The sequence below is a fragment of the Rhododendron vialii genome, chromosome 1a (assembly GCF_030253575.1).
Source record: "Rhododendron vialii isolate Sample 1 chromosome 1a, ASM3025357v1".
Lineage (NCBI taxonomy): Eukaryota > Viridiplantae > Streptophyta > Magnoliopsida > Ericales > Ericaceae > Rhododendron > Rhododendron vialii.
The window spans coordinates 1565584-1580777 of NC_080557.1; the positions used below are offsets into that span (position 1 = coordinate 1565584).

The window sequence follows — 15194 nt, forward strand, 5'->3', positions numbered from 1 at the left end:
TTTGCGTAAAAATAAATAATTTTTAAACTTAAAATTACTTTTAAAAAAAATAAGTACTTAAAATGGAAACTGTAATGGGACCCATCCCTTTGTATCTGACGGCTGGGCCCTCTTGAATCCTCCCCACGTCCCTTTCGTACCCTTCACCAGAAATTGAGGTGGCCACTTTTTGCAAAATACCGACGAAATCACCGGTAAGTTCATCTCGGCCGGAATCATTTGGATTAGCTGGTACTGACCGGTAAGATCCGGTATTGAAGGGTTATGGTACCGGTTACTAGTCAATCCGGTATGTTTCGGCTGATACACAACAGTATTTACAACTTTGATTTTGGCCAAACTCATTTTCAAAAGTTGGTGCCAAACAAGAAAAATGTTAAACAGTCAATAATGAGAACCAAAAACGGAAACCACATTTTCAAAATGGACGGCCCAAACATCCATAATGTTAAAAACAAAACAATAATTTTATAACTAGATACAAACATTTACAAAGGTGGTGGGTTCCACACATATTGTACTGTATGAGTGTATGTGTATGGGATCTATCACGTTCGTGAGTATATGGGTGTAAGTATTTGTGTGTGATTATAGAATGATTGAAAACAAAAAATGAGAAATTGAAAATGTGACAACGAAACCGGAAAGACTGTGCACACAGATATTACATGCAGAGATTGTGCACAAAAAATTTTTGTGGGGCTCACCACAGGTCCCATACAAATGATCCGAGCCGTTTATTGAATGTAAAACACTTTTTCAAGGGTCTCTAAAAAAAATTAGTTTAATACGATACTTGTAGATACTCGATCCAATTATTTAACTTTTCATTTTCTTTAAATCTCAATGAAAAGTTAAATAATTGAGTCGATAACTTATATGTATCGAATTGAATTGATTTTTCATAGGAACCCTTGAAAAAAAGTGTTTTACATTTAATGAACAGGATAATTTGTACGAGACACGTGGTGAACCACAAAAAAAAATTTATGCACAATCTGTACATTTTGTCTGTTGAGGAGTGCTAAGTACCCTGAAAAAGAACCAAAAAATTATTCCAAATTTAAAAACCAATGGTTAAGATTCATTTAAAATCAATTTGTCCCATCGATTTTTAAATTTGGACTAATTTCTGATAGAAAATTCTAAAATCAGCTCAATGGGTTGACGATAGTAGGTGTATGAATGGGTATTAAATGAAGTAAAAAGTGCATAAAAATACGTATTTTTCTTGTTTTTTAATGTGTTTATCGTCAGCTCAGTGGGCTGACAATAGCAAGATCGATTTCTGATTACTCGGGTACATAGAATTTTCCTTGTCGGTATGGGTAGACTGGCACCCCACGTGTTCTACCCACCCAACATTCAATTTCAGCAACCCCCCACGTGCTCACACACCCGACTCCTGCTCAGCTGCTCCGGCATCCATATATGATATCTCTCTCTCCCTCCTCTCTCTCACTCTCTCTCTGCACTTCGCCCATTTAAAATTCTCGCCGCCAACCACTGCCCCACCCCCGCTCTCTCCATCTGGTATGACTACTACTCCACCTTCACTTCTTTTCTCCCCTTTTTCGTCTTCCCCCATCTAAAATTCTTCAGGGGTTTCTTCAATTTAACCAAAGTAAGTTGAATTCCATTTTTTGCCATTCAAATGTGGGACGGAACAATAATATATACCTGAGTCTGAATTTGGGGTTCACTTCTGGTCTTCAGTTCTTGGCCTTGTCCCATTTTCACTGTAACGTACATGACCAGCGGAAGAAATCAAGAGACAGAATGATTATTTTCATTTGCTTTTTGATTATTTTCCTTTGCTTTATTTCTCTCCTCTTCTCTTGATGCCATTTTTTGCCATTCAAAGTCTGTGTTTTTTTACACTTCAAATGTTCAGAGGAGAATGCACTAGTTGGATTCCATTTTTTTGCCATTCAGTCTCTGGTTTTTTTTTTTTTTCGTCGTTCACAAAGAAATGCCTACCCTCTTTGCTTATTGTAGGTCATAGAGTTATAATTGACTGCCTTTTCCGTGTTCGAAAAAATGCTTCACTCATCCTTTATGTGCGAATTCATCTGAGTTCGTTGAAATCCTAGCTCCTATTTGAGAAAAGCACCGATTGATATAGCAGAGGTTCTGATTGATTAACTTGTCACCTATTTATCAGCAATTTTCTTGATAGTGCTAAGACATTGCTTTCTTTTGGTTGGCCGAATGTAGTAGTAGTTCTTAAAAAACGTTGCAGTTATAGCTTTAGATATTATTTTTCATAATTGTCCAGCTAACAATCAAGTTACGCACATTGTTATGTGATTTCGATCTATGCTTTTACTAATTCAGGGCTTGCTGCAGAGTTTATCCATCACTCACTTGTCTAACTTATTTATCAATACCATAGTTATCGTTCAATACTTTTTTATCGGTCAACTTGAAAGAACGTATCAGCTGGAAAAGTAGTTTCTCTCTTCCATATAGAATGGAGTTGCTGAATTGAGCTTACAGATGCCTTTGCCTGACTTGTCTTGTTGTTGTTGTAATCATTTTCTATTGAATTATCTTGGACAAACCATAAGAAAGTTAAAACTTTATTGCCTAGACATATCATGTAAGATAAATGAATTATCCACAATATTAGGCCTCAAATGATATTATTTGTTGTCACTGTCCCAAGAAGAAGAAAAATGTTGTCGGAACCATAACCGGCAGAAGAATTCATTATCCATAACGAGATCTCCTCTAAGAGATCCTTACTGTCCCCATGCATCTTGTGGTCCTTGTGTGACAGATTTCTGTAGTTTACAAAACCCCCTCCCCCCTTATAAAGTTCTCATGAAGATAGAAAGACATGCATTCTCGGAGTGTATTCTCGTTTATTTCTGCTAATCTAGTGAGCTAAAAAAATCACAGCAGTCAGAGCAATGTCTTCACCACCAGCGCCGTCCGTCACCGAAATAATAATCGAGGGCCATGTCTTTCCTCGAGCTGTCAAACCACCAGGCACGACCAACTCCTTCTTCCTTGGTGGCGCAGGTTGGTATTTCTACCGCTCACTACACCTTAATCACTTGTAATAATCTCCGCCGTTTGGATCGGATGTTTGTTGGTTGACGTTAACATGCGCAGGGGAGAGAGGTTTGGAGATTCAAGGCAAGTTCATAAAGTTCACCGCCATTGGAGTGTACCTGGAAGTGAGCGCCGTAGCTTCACTCGCCGTTAAGTGGAAGGGCAAGAGTGCGGAGGAGTTGACGGAGTCCGTTGAGTTCTTTAGGGACATTGTATCTGGTATGTTTGTCATTACTGCTGATATGTAGCTAGTAGGTCTCCAATATTACTCCATATGTCGGTGGCTTTAAGGACCTTTTGGTGAAATCACTATTGTTTATTGGAAAATGATTATGTGTAAAATATGAATCTTATTAATATCTGCAATGAGTGTATTGAAATTTGCGATATGACTATGGAAATTCTTATATGAATTGGATGGTGTTAGCATAACCATTGTTTATTTAGAACATCTCCAATGTGCTATCTAGTGTATTATAGGGGTGTGGTAAAAATTGACAAATAAATGTGTATTTTATGTACTCCAATGGTTGATATTGCCATCTTATGTGTCAGAGCGTGCTAGTTTAGGTGTGTGATAGGATGTATGTTAAGTTTGGGTAATCACTTAGCACATTCATTAGAGAGCATAATTATATTTCACAAATATGAATAGACTTATGTGTATTAAGATACATCTAACTTACCTTGCCTGTTGGCATATAGTTTAATCATATACCATTAGAGTACCTATTCAATTCTTAATACACACAAATGTATTTTGATAACATCTAAATTGAGGGGTGTCGTGTAATTAACCCTTGAAAACCTTTAACTTAGTACGTGAAGGAAGTAAGTGAGCGACAGAGGATTCACTATCAAGCTAGTTTCATTGACTACAATGGTTAAGAAAAGATCGCTAGAGGAACAAATTCAGCCGAGAAATGACTTATTTAAGCGTGACTTGAAAATTTCATGTACTAACTTGGTTTAATTATTCGAGTCGAGATGTCTGTGCTTTTTGTTTTTCGATCTCCAATTCATGAGATTAACTTGTAATTTCCTGATTAGGTCCCTTTGAGAAATTCACACAGGTGACAATGATCTTGCCTTTGACGGGCAAGGCATACTCGGAGAAAGTGGTGGAAAATTGTGTTGCATATTGGAAAGGAGTAGGAACCTATACTGATGCAGAGGCCAAAGCCATTGAACAGTTTCTTGAGGTCTTCAAGGATGAGACTTTCCCCCCTGGTGCTTCTATTCTATTCACCCAATCACCTCTTGGGTCGCTAACGGTTAGTACATCCAGAACTGTTTAGTTCTGCCTTTTGCTTCACCCTCTTGTTCTTTCTTTCATGTTTTTTTGGCAAGTAATTTCTTATAGAAACACACAAAAAAAGGAGGCAAGGCTGTGGCCTTAAATCTCATACAATCAGACATTACAAGCTAGAAAAGCAAGTAAGATCAAAACATTGAACCAGCACACCTCAAAGCCAAAGCTCCAAAATAGTCCTTACATGAACCTAGACAGGCCACACCTCCCTAATCCTTTGCCATTCTGCTGAATTTTTAACACTTATCCATTAAACAAGCCCTGATATCCCTTGTAATATAGCTCAACACAACAGCACGATCCCCCCCCTTTTACCTGGAAAATCCTTGCATTCCTTTTCCCCCCAAGATAGATACAGAAAAAACCAGTTTGATTAAAGAGTTCAAAACAGAACCATGCCTGCCCCTCTGGACCATCCGTTCCAGCTCCTGGTCAACGCCCACAGGCCCCCTTTATCACCCCACACTGCTCAATCCGGTTCTGCCACACCCATCCAGAAAAAGGGCATGCCAAAAATAGATGACAGCGACTTTAATTAGCACCATCATAGAGCACACAAAATGTATTATTGACAGTTCCCCATTTAGCAAGTTTATCTTTTGTTCCTAATCTTACATGACAGGCCATCCAAAGGATCACAACCCACCTTGGGACATATTGTTGAAACCCCATAACCTTGTACCATCTGACTAAGCAGCTTGTAGTTCTCACAGCTTCCCATGCAGACCTTGAGGATTATACACCATTCCCAGTGAGCAACCTCCTAACTTCATCCACTTTGTGAACAGCTGTTTTAAAATCCACTGGAGTGTTATCCCTGGTCTCCTGAATTAAAGGATTCCTGACCCCAGGGCACTTCCAGTCCCCTTCATCAATGATGGAGCATAGCTGTGCATCCAAAGACCTCCCCAAATTGAACACCACTCTTTTGCCATAATGCTTGAACAATGGACCCAAAGGATGCCAATTATCATGGCACAAAAATGTAGAGTTTGCATTACCAATAACATATTTTATCCAGCATTGAGCAATGTCCATCAACTGGAAAATTTTCTTGAGAGTCCAATAAGAATCAGATGGAATTTTCATTTGCCAAAAACTATGATGCTTGATCACATAGGTGTGAATCCAGGGGCGGCTCTACCGAGAGTTAAGGGAGTTCAAGTCAACCCTCTGGGTTCAAAAAAGCACTTGTAAAAAGTATTTTTTCATAGTAGGTATGAATTTTTATTTAGTATTGTCGGGACTGAATCACTCGCGCAGAGTTAAACTAAGTGAAAGTCCAATTAAATGTCGGAACTGAATAGTATAATTTATTGCTTTTAACATGTGAAGACTTGTTGTGGGATATTGTCAGATATTAAGGGCTTTACGTTGGAGTATCATTTGTGAATTTATATGTGAATTTTCCTTTTGATTATAATATATCTCGAAGTTGAAATTTATTTTTTGCACAAAGCTTTTCTTAACTAACGCATTATACATTTTTGTCACCAATGGATGAAAATCCTGGAGCCACCTCTGTGTGAATCCATTTTACCCACATAGTGTCAACCTTCTTACACAGCCCAGAGATGCCTAGCCATAGCAGCCTTATTCCATTCTCTAAGGACTTTAAAACCCAAACCACCCTCCTTCTTGGGGACTTTTAAACCATTAAGCCATGAAGAACGAACTTGTATAAAATTTGTTGTTTGAAGTGTTCTAGAAATATCAACTGTTGAAGCAAATGTGTTTTTGTTTTTATAGTGCTCTTGGTTTCCCAAAAAGCTGTCCTAAAAAGGACTTTTGGTTTTGGTGGATTAAAGGTTTACTTTTATCTATTGAGTCACATCACTGTATAGGCTGTTTTTCGACCTTGCGGATTGGTTGTGAAAATCAAAGCTGCTGAGTTATGAAGAGACATGCTTTTCAATGAAGTCTAGGTCCAATGTTGTCTCAACCCTTGAGTTTTCTTCATTGATTTGGATACACACACACACAAAAACATACACATGTGCATTCCCATCCGTATCGCAACTTATTCGGTGAGCTACGTGTCCGATGCCCAGTGCCCGGAGAGCTGCCTATTACCACATTCCCGAGGGTTAGTCCACTGCTTACAGGTCAGTGGAATCTTTATGCTCAAAATCCCAATTCAAGTAGCCATTTATATGATACTTCCCAAGGAGCAGGAGCCGCTATTTTAACCCTTGGCTGGCTAATATTGCTCATCATCATTTAGCTATTGCATATGTTGTTCTTTATTGTTGATCATATGTAATAGGACAAACTTCAGGATTATGTATGTATATTCACATGCATACATCTGTTTGTGTGCGCGTGGGAAGTTACATTGGAACAATAAATAGATTTGAATTCTTGTTGTTGGTTCTTTCTTTCTTTTCTGACCACAGATTGGCTTCTCGAAAGATGGCTTGTTACCTGAGAAGGGCAAAGTGGTAATTGAGAACAAACAATTGTCGGAGGCGGTGTTGGAATCGATTGTCGGGAAGCATGGCGTTTCCCCTGCAGCAAAGCAGAGTTTGGCGACAAGAGTGTTTGAATTATTCAAGGAGACATAAGCCGCTCAAGGAATATCACCATGGTTGGTGTATCTGAATTTTAAATTTCCGTAGAATTTCGAGGAAAAAATAAAAGAAAGAAGCCTGTTGCAAAAAAAAAAAGATCCTTGTTATCTATGAGAGGAAAGAAGATAAAATGGTAGGATCTCACTTCCCAGCTGACTCGTCTGTTTCTTCAATGAATAAATGTACCTGTATGCTCTTTGCATTACTCTTGTTTCCATTTTGTCAGTTTAACAAGGATGCTTCCATTTTTGCATTCTAAACTCGAAACTTCAGTATCTACGGTGTCAGATGATTCTCGTTCTTCTTTGCAAATTAAAACCCATCGACCCTAAATTCGGCATAATGGTGGTAGTATTCATGGACATCATGGATTAGAGATTTATATTGAATGCGTATTTTTTTTGCTAGGGTTTAACCATGACTCAAATGGCGCTCACCTTCTTTGGCTCCTTCCCGAACGAATGCCTGGTTTCTTTGCCAGCCCTTAATGCTATATTCTTAAAATGGATGAGTGTAGGTACACTTCCGTGGGAGAAAAAGTTACAATTCATTTGGTTCCCCCTCTCAATTTTCCTCTCATCGCAACTCCCTTTGATGTGAAAATAGCACTAGCTAAATCTGATGCCTTCACATTTCCCATCAAAGTTTCCGAGCAGTCAATAAATTTGAATCAAGAAGGAATGTAACGAAATAAGCAACCAGATGTCGGAAAAATTCCTCACATCAGACATTGAACCTCTAATGGAAAAAGAAATGCGCGCATAATGAAATGAAAACGAAACACAAACCTTCTCACAAAATTTGTCTTCTTTTAGCAGTTCGCGATTTCCTGCACCTAAATCCTCTGCCTTGGCTCTCATTTTTGAACTGGCGGGGGCACGAAACCTCAATTATTCCATCCAAAAATTTTATGACCTCGTGGTTGTTGAGATGAGATTCGGATATCTGGGAAGACAGCAGGTTCTTATATGTAGTGCATAGCAGTATTAATTCAACTCAATGAAGCAAAAAGGGGTTAGGTCAAGATACTCATGAAGACTATGATGCAGCTAGCTAGTTTGCCCACGGATTCTTATTTTTTTATTTTTTTTATTTTTATCAGAAGTAAATATTGCATTCAATAAAAAATCATCCGGCAGTTACAATTTCCATCAAAAAACAGAGAAAATGATCTACAACCAAATTCAACTACTAACGATAATCAATTAACACAAAGAGGCGATCTTATGTCAAAATCTTAAATGCGAGTCTCAAGCTCTATCCACACCGACATAAGTGGTTGTTAGAGATTAAGACACTAAGATGCCTTGGGATGGCGCAAAACCCTAATCAGAAATAACCACAAATGCCGATGGAAATTCTTTTCGCACTGGTTTCCAACAAGTCTATCGCCGGCACGTTCCTGACCAAGGCCATAGAAACGCCGGACGTTACTCTGGTGCTAGCCCCCGCTGACACGGCAGGCTTTGGACACGAAACGGCAACAACGCCAGCTTAATTTCGTGTCCACAGCGAGACTGGACTCCAGTCGAGGTTGAGCAGACCTCCAACCAAACAACACACCACTGCCGAACGACACACATAAATTATTACCCACCGCCATCACCCACCGAATTTGGAAAAACCAGACTGGGACAAAAATCTGGACTGAGGGGGACCTCGCCAGAGAAGAAACGGCACAAAAATGGCCCCATAGAACAAAGCTAAAACTCTACCTCCTCACCTCTGTTGTTATACCACCTCACTTTGCCCACGGATTCACTTTCTTCGATTCTGGTGCGTGTCCAAGCACTAGGAATCTTAATTTCATCTCCGAACCCGATTTGCCCGGGAGCTCAATCACTTTCAGTTTCAACCCATGCCTTATTTCGATGAAGAGGATTCACCGGCGGCATACTTCCGTACATTTGGTATACTTCCCTAAACGTCCAGAGTGCGATCACGTATGGTATGTTGTTAAGGGGGACGAAACACAAGATGCTGCCGTCGCCGGACGAGTACAAAGGGCTATTTCCAGTTTTTGTATGCGAATGTTAATGTATGATACTTTTTACTAACTCATTAAAACTCGTGAACAAGTTTGTAACTCATTAGAATTTTGTTTCAATCCCGGAAATCAAACCGGTCCGTGTAACTCACGGAACGGGATCAATTCAAATCCTTTTACTATGTTTGCTTCATGTTCAAATATGCCATTCATAAACCAATTATATCACATTAAAAAATGACATCAAATAATTTCAATCGGTACATATTTTCAAAAGTTTACTAAAAGTCATTGACCTTGTTCGTTTGGGGTACTCAAAATTCTTGAGCACATTTTTTAATAAATTTTGTCTATGTTTTTTCACTTATTACTATTAAAAACCTCCATCAAAACACAAACCAAATAGGGCTTAAAATTCAATAAATATAATAAGGGCTGCTCAACGAACATGTAAGGCTTCAGTTGACCAAAAAAAAAAAAAAACCGAACTAGTAGTGGCCACGGGCTTGGCCTAGATTTCTTAACATTAGGCAGATCCGGCCTGGCCCATTTTTTTGCTTGGGCCAGTTCAAGCCCAATTATTTATGGGCCGGGCTAAATTTACACTCTTTTTAGGACACCTAGAAAAAATCAAAGAAATATTATGTAGGCTAAGGTCCCGTTTCAGAAATTTTTTAAAAAAATAAGCATTTATTTTGAAATTTCTCAAATAAAAAAAAGAAGGATTGTTCCACAAAGTATAAATAAGCAGTTTATTTTACATTTTCAAACTAAAAAATATGTAAATGAAAAATAATTTTTTAATTTTTTTTTCACCGTATTAAAGATCTCAGTGAGATCTATCAAACAAGATTTATATTAATAAAAAAATTATTTGCATAAGCATATAATTTTTAAACTTAAAATTAATTTTTAAAAATATAAGTACTTATTCACCATTTTATGAAGAGCTTTATTATTAGATGAAAAATAAGTTCTTAAACTCGTTCTGAAACGGGGCCTAAGAGGCAAGAACTCAAGCCCGGGAAATTAGAAAGGCAAATTCCTATAAAACCCTTCCGCGCGGAAAGAATAAGTAAGAAGATGATGATGATGGAGAAGCATCAGATGGAGAGGAGGAAGATGAGGTGGTGGTGGCGGAGGGGAAAGCCGACAAAGGTGGCGATGGAGAAGTTGATACGGTGGGACATGAAGGAGTTTAGTCGGCGAGAGAGGCTTGCACACGGCAAGCGTCGTGAAGAGTTGAATAAAGTGGATTGGGCGATGATTAAGAAGGACTTGCACACTCCAGAGGCTCTTCAAGCCTACCAAGAACTCCGCAAACAAGCTTGCGGAAATATCGACGATCGAGTCACTGGCCGCATCTCTCAGTCTCAGAGGGTAAATTTTCTATATTAATTTGTATGACTTTGAACAAAAGATTTGTTTTTTTTTTTTTTTTTGTTTTTGTTTTTTTGTTTTTTCTCTTTATCCTTTCTGAAATAGAAAAAACAATAAATGAATGAGGCAGACAAGGGTTTGGGTCCTGTGGGAACCTTGTAGTGGCAGTGAGAGTATTGAATGATACGTACCGGGAATCAGGTGTAGCTGTCGTGAATATATATATATATATATATTTGAATGGCAAAGAAAGTTTTAGTAGTATTAACTTTTGAATAAGCATTACAAAGACAAAGACTAAAAGGAATAAGGATTAATGGCATCACATCCCTAAACAAAGCCTAATAACAATCAAAGCCAAAGCACCTGTAGCGGCCATAGTGGTCGTGTAGCCTAATAACAATCAAAGCCAAAGCACCTGTAGCGGCCATAGTGGTCGTGTAGCGGGCAAAAAGTCGGATATAGCAATACATAGCGGGAAACAGTCGATAGTGGTGTGAGTTATGGGTAGAACCAGTGTAGCAGTACGGTGGTACCGGAGGTCCGGAAAACCACTACGTAGCGGCCGGTTTTTAAATCCATGCTGTATGCAGTTTCTTTGCGTTTAGATTGGGAAGGTTCATATGGGAATTCTAATGTTAATGGTAATGGGTGGTTGGAAAATAAAAGGAAATGACTCACGTCACCCTTATCTCTCAAGGAGGTGAGAAATGGAGAGAGAGAGAACCAATTTTGGAATCTCTCTGAAAATCGGAGAGATTTGGAGAGAAGAGAAACCAACTAAATGTCAACTTTTAGGAATCCCGTACTTGATTGTCGATGGAGAGGCACATTGAGGTTAGAAAATATGAACATATTTATGCGTGTGCGTGTGCGTGTGCGATATACATAAACCAATAATTCTAGGATCAATGTCATTCACAAGTTACAAGCAGTACGTAAGATGAAGAATCTTCATAACTACATGTGATATCGAAAGTCATAAAAACATCTATCGCCTGCTGACTTAAAATGTTTTACATCTATGAAGTCAAATTTTCTTTAGACAATAACATCCAAATATTCGAAACATCAGATCTGGGATTTCTTCTCAAGCGATGTTTGCAATATGTTAGTATAAGGAGTTTTAGTTCATGTGGCTTTGTCAAACAGTCAACCCAACCTTTTAACAACTAGTGACAGTTTGGCCTAGTATCCTTTGTACCATTTAACTGGGTTTGTTTTGGGCTTGGGGTTCGGTTTTTGCTTGGTGTTTCCTGTTGCCCATAGCTACGTGGCCCTCGTTGTGGTCAAACAAGGCCTCGAAAGGGTCCCTTTTTATAATTTTTGTTTCCTCTGTTGCTTGCCAAATTCTTGTCAAATAAGGGTTCGTACTTTGGGGGGACTCAGGTGAGGCCCTATTAGATTCAGTTTGTAGGCATTTTCCCGTCCTATTGGAAGGGATGGTTTCTGTTTGTAGGAACAAATGTCGATTGGACGATGACCTTGTGGTGTAGGTTTGTAGTTATGGCCCTCATTTTTGTCAAGCAAGGGATGCAAACCTTGGGAGACTCGTGAAGGGATCTCGCAAGATTTTATCTTCTTGGTTGGTTACATGTTTGGAAGAAATTTGTTTCTTCCAAGGCTTGTGGGTTCATATATCTTGATTTTATGTCTAGATCTCTTAACCTCAAGTGAAACAAGAGTGAGCTTTGGAGGGGGTGCGGTCATGGATGAGGATATCAAGGAGACGTGGAAATCCTACTAACTGTAAAAAGAAAAACAGTAAGAGAACTATGCAAGTCTTCAAATTAGAGAACACTTGTTCTAGTGTAGGGAAATGGATGTTTTAGGTGGAAAGTATACTGAAGAGAATAAATTCAGACAAGGAATTAGGACTAGATTGTATACCTATTGAGGTGTGAAAATCTTTAGGTGTCTCGGGGTGATGTGGTTGTCAAAGTTATTTAATGAGATTATAATTACTAGGACATGCCTAATGAGTGGAGGATGAGCATTTTAGTATCCATGTGTGAAACAAGCAAAAAAATCTACAGTTATGAGATCTATAGAGGTAAAGTTAATCTCTCATACAGTTGTGGGAGAGACTGATTGAGCATTGCTGAGGAATGATAACAGCATTGTTAGAAAATCACATTAGATTTATGCCAAGTAGGTAAACTATGGAAGCGACAACAGCTATTAGTTCGGCAATGCTATATGCAGTGTTCTAAAAGTCGGCCGCTTCAGCCGACTAGTCCCTGCCTAGGTGCTAGGCGGTGGTCCAACGCCTAGATTAGGCAGCCGATTGCTTGGGTGCTTAGTCCCCGCTGAGGCGCTAGGCGGTCGTCTAGTTGGTGCCTAGGCTCAGATGTTTTGTCACTAAGAGACAATAAGTTAATAAAATGAGGGGAATTAAATTGGGGATGTTGAGGTGGATGTGTGATAAAACTAGAAGAGACAGAATTAGAAATGAAACTAGTGGTGAACAGATAGGGGTTGCATCAATTGAAGATAAATTGATGTACAATAGTCTAAAGGTGATTTGTTTACGTTGAACAAGCATGGATAGATACTATTGTGGCTTTGTCAGGAAATGTGGTAAGATCCCCATTGATTGAAATGCTAGGGTGGGAGGGAAATACCTAAATTGACAGGGGATGGTGTGCTAATAAAGAATATGGACTTATTAAACTTGAATGAAAACATAATGACGGCTACGAAGGGATGATTGATCTGGCTTAGTTTTAACGACGGCTATGAAGGGACATGTACACAATTTCTGACCTAATCTGAGTGCCACCGTACACTGAAAAGCTGCGAAAAAACCGCTTCTGTGAGAGAGAGAGAGAGAGAGAGAGAGAGGGGCTTGGAGAGACTCCTTCTTGGAGTCCTCGAAGATCTCATCCACAATACTGTTTTGCCAATTTTGCCGATGGGTCTACAAAGAAAAGGCAAGGGGAGTGTTTTACAGTGTGTTGCCGATGAAGGAACTTTGTTATCTCTGCACGTCTTTTTCCCATTGTGCTACTCAGTTTTCCTAGTAAACTTTATCGGTCTGTTCACTTCCGTTACATGATTGTTTTCTCACTGGTTTATTATCTTCTATTTGACTATGGTTACACTTCCAATGTGCAGCACAGTTATGGTTTGTGCCTTGACAAAGGCAGTACTCTGTTTAGTAAGCAAATATGTAAACGATAGAACAGGGTATTTAAATTTCCTTTCGCTGGACAAGCCTCCCGTGTAGCTTATTAGTATTTCCTGTAATGTTTTCTGTATCTTTCCGTTTCTATGTGTGGATAGGTTTTTATTTACATATCATTGTCTCCTATTGATGATACGAATATGCCATTATTGATATTTCACTGCAGAAACCTGATGTACGGTATGTGCACCATCCCTCTAAGGAGAGAATGCTTATGGAATGGGGTGATGGGATGAAAGAGCTTCAGAAGAGGTATCCTCTTGGGATGAAACTGCTTCAAAAGATATTGCCTGTAACCAAGAAATCAAGGGTGGTTGCAGCAGTAGGTCTAAGTGCATGTGCTGTAGCGGGTCTGGGTGGTAGGATTTGGTTAGGGAACGCGAATGAGCAGGAAAATGAAACCGAGCAGGATGTTTATTTTTGATCGGCAACTGGGCAGGGTGATGTCGCCAAAGAGCAGTTGGGCTCAGCTTCCATCATCTAATATTAGTACAGTATTACTTAAGGGGGAAGACTATAGCGTCCTCTCCTGTTTTTTGGGGACCTCGTTAGTTAATCGACTTGTGACGTACATGTTTTTTTTTTGAATTCAAACAGAACTTATGGAGTTATACTTAGTTGGCTCATCTGATGTTTCATTTACTGGCTTCTCTCCTTCAAGTTTGGTTTTGTACGATCCATTCACGGTTTAAAGCTACTCCTGCCCGGTTCATGTTCAGGATGGGAGATTTATTTATTTATCTCCATATTCCACTCTCTCTCTCTCTCTCTGATAGCTTCATCTCCTCCATAAAATTTGGTAATGGGAGCTGGAGGCTTCTCGAGGCCAAAGTGTCGGGGCAAACGAGCTGAGCACCACATACCAAATGCGCCTCAGGCGCAATCAACGTGCACCCCAGGCGCATCCTCTACTGACCAAATGCGCCTCAGGGCAAACGAGCTGAGCGCCACATACCAAATGCGCCTCAGGTGCAATCAACGTGCACCCCAGGCGCATCCTCTACTGACCAAATGCGCCTCAGGCACAGTTCAAGCGTGCCCCCAGGTGCATCCTCCACAGATCAAGTGCGCCTCAGGCGCAATCCGGGTGCTCCCCGGGCGCATGCTCCATAGATCTAGTGCGCCTCAGGCGCAATCCGAGTGCTCCCTGAGCGCATCCTCCACATATCAAGTGCGCCTCTAGCGCATTCGAAGTGCTCTCCGGCCACCACAAGTGTACCTCACCTCCGCCTTGACCGCCATTCCTTTACCACCCGTAACCACTATCCCATCATGGTCAACTCAATACTACTAAAGTTGCTACACCATCACCACCACCGCTCTCACTTCACCACCACTAGCACCACCCCTCGACCCGACCACCTACCCCCCCCGGTCCATCACTAGCATTTCAGCATTGCCGTCACCAATCTCTCTCTGATAGCTTTATCTCCTTCATAAAATTTGGTTACAGGCTTCTGGAGACCGAAGTGTTGGGGCAAACGAGCTAAGCTAGCCATTCCATATCCTGATATGTTGTATCATTGACCAAAAATGAACTTCCAAACAGGGTGACTGAAAATAAACATTCGGAAAAATTGGATTCGTTTGGTTTTTTCGTTGAATTGGTCCAATTGGGTTCTGTTTGTATACGCTTTGCTTAGACCCCAATTGGCCTAACTTCACCATTTTTTTAACTAAACTTTTTCTCTAAGTTAA

The 15194-nt window shown here is 39.8% G+C and overlaps 2 protein-coding genes across 2 annotated transcripts; both read left to right on the top strand.

The window, feature by feature from the left end:
- The first annotated feature begins 1406 nt into the window (after positions 1-1406).
- LOC131308370 (chalcone--flavanone isomerase-like) lies at positions 1407-7147 on the top strand. The gene is made up of 5 exons (XM_058335288.1): positions 1407-1533; positions 2908-3027; positions 3121-3279; positions 4111-4334; positions 6769-7147. Exons 2-5 carry the CDS (start codon positions 2916-2918, stop codon positions 6934-6936), a joined length of 663 nt encoding a protein of 220 aa, XP_058191271.1. The 5' UTR covers positions 1407-1533; positions 2908-2915; the 3' UTR covers positions 6937-7147.
- Positions 7148-9930: 2783 nt separating this feature from the next.
- Positions 9931-14136, top strand: LOC131324542 (uncharacterized). The gene is made up of 2 exons (XM_058356532.1): positions 9931-10309; positions 13663-14136. Exons 1-2 carry the CDS (start codon positions 10013-10015, stop codon positions 13918-13920), a joined length of 555 nt encoding a protein of 184 aa, XP_058212515.1. The 5' UTR covers positions 9931-10012; the 3' UTR covers positions 13921-14136.
- Positions 14137-15194: the final 1058 nt, after the last annotated feature.

What these genes read in the sequence shown, in the direction of transcription:
- LOC131308370 (XM_058335288.1), top strand. Translation starts at nt 2,916, where the DNA reads ATGTCTTCACCACCAGCGCCGTCCGTCACCGAAATAATAATCGAGGGC. An exon ending in CTTCTTCCTTGGTGGCGCAG is followed by an intron (nt 3,028 to 3,120) that starts GTTGGTATTTCT and finishes TAACATGCGCAG; the next exon opens with GGGAGAGAGGTTTGGAGATT. An exon ending in CTTTAGGGACATTGTATCTG is followed by an intron (nt 3,280 to 4,110) that starts GTATGTTTGTCA and finishes TTTCCTGATTAG; the next exon opens with GTCCCTTTGAGAAATTCACA.
- LOC131324542 (XM_058356532.1), top strand. Translation starts at nt 10,013, where the DNA reads ATGATGATGATGGAGAAGCATCAGATGGAGAGGAGGAAGATGAGGTGG. An exon ending in GCATCTCTCAGTCTCAGAGG is followed by an intron (nt 10,310 to 13,662) that starts GTAAATTTTCTA and finishes ATTTCACTGCAG; the next exon opens with AAACCTGATGTACGGTATGT.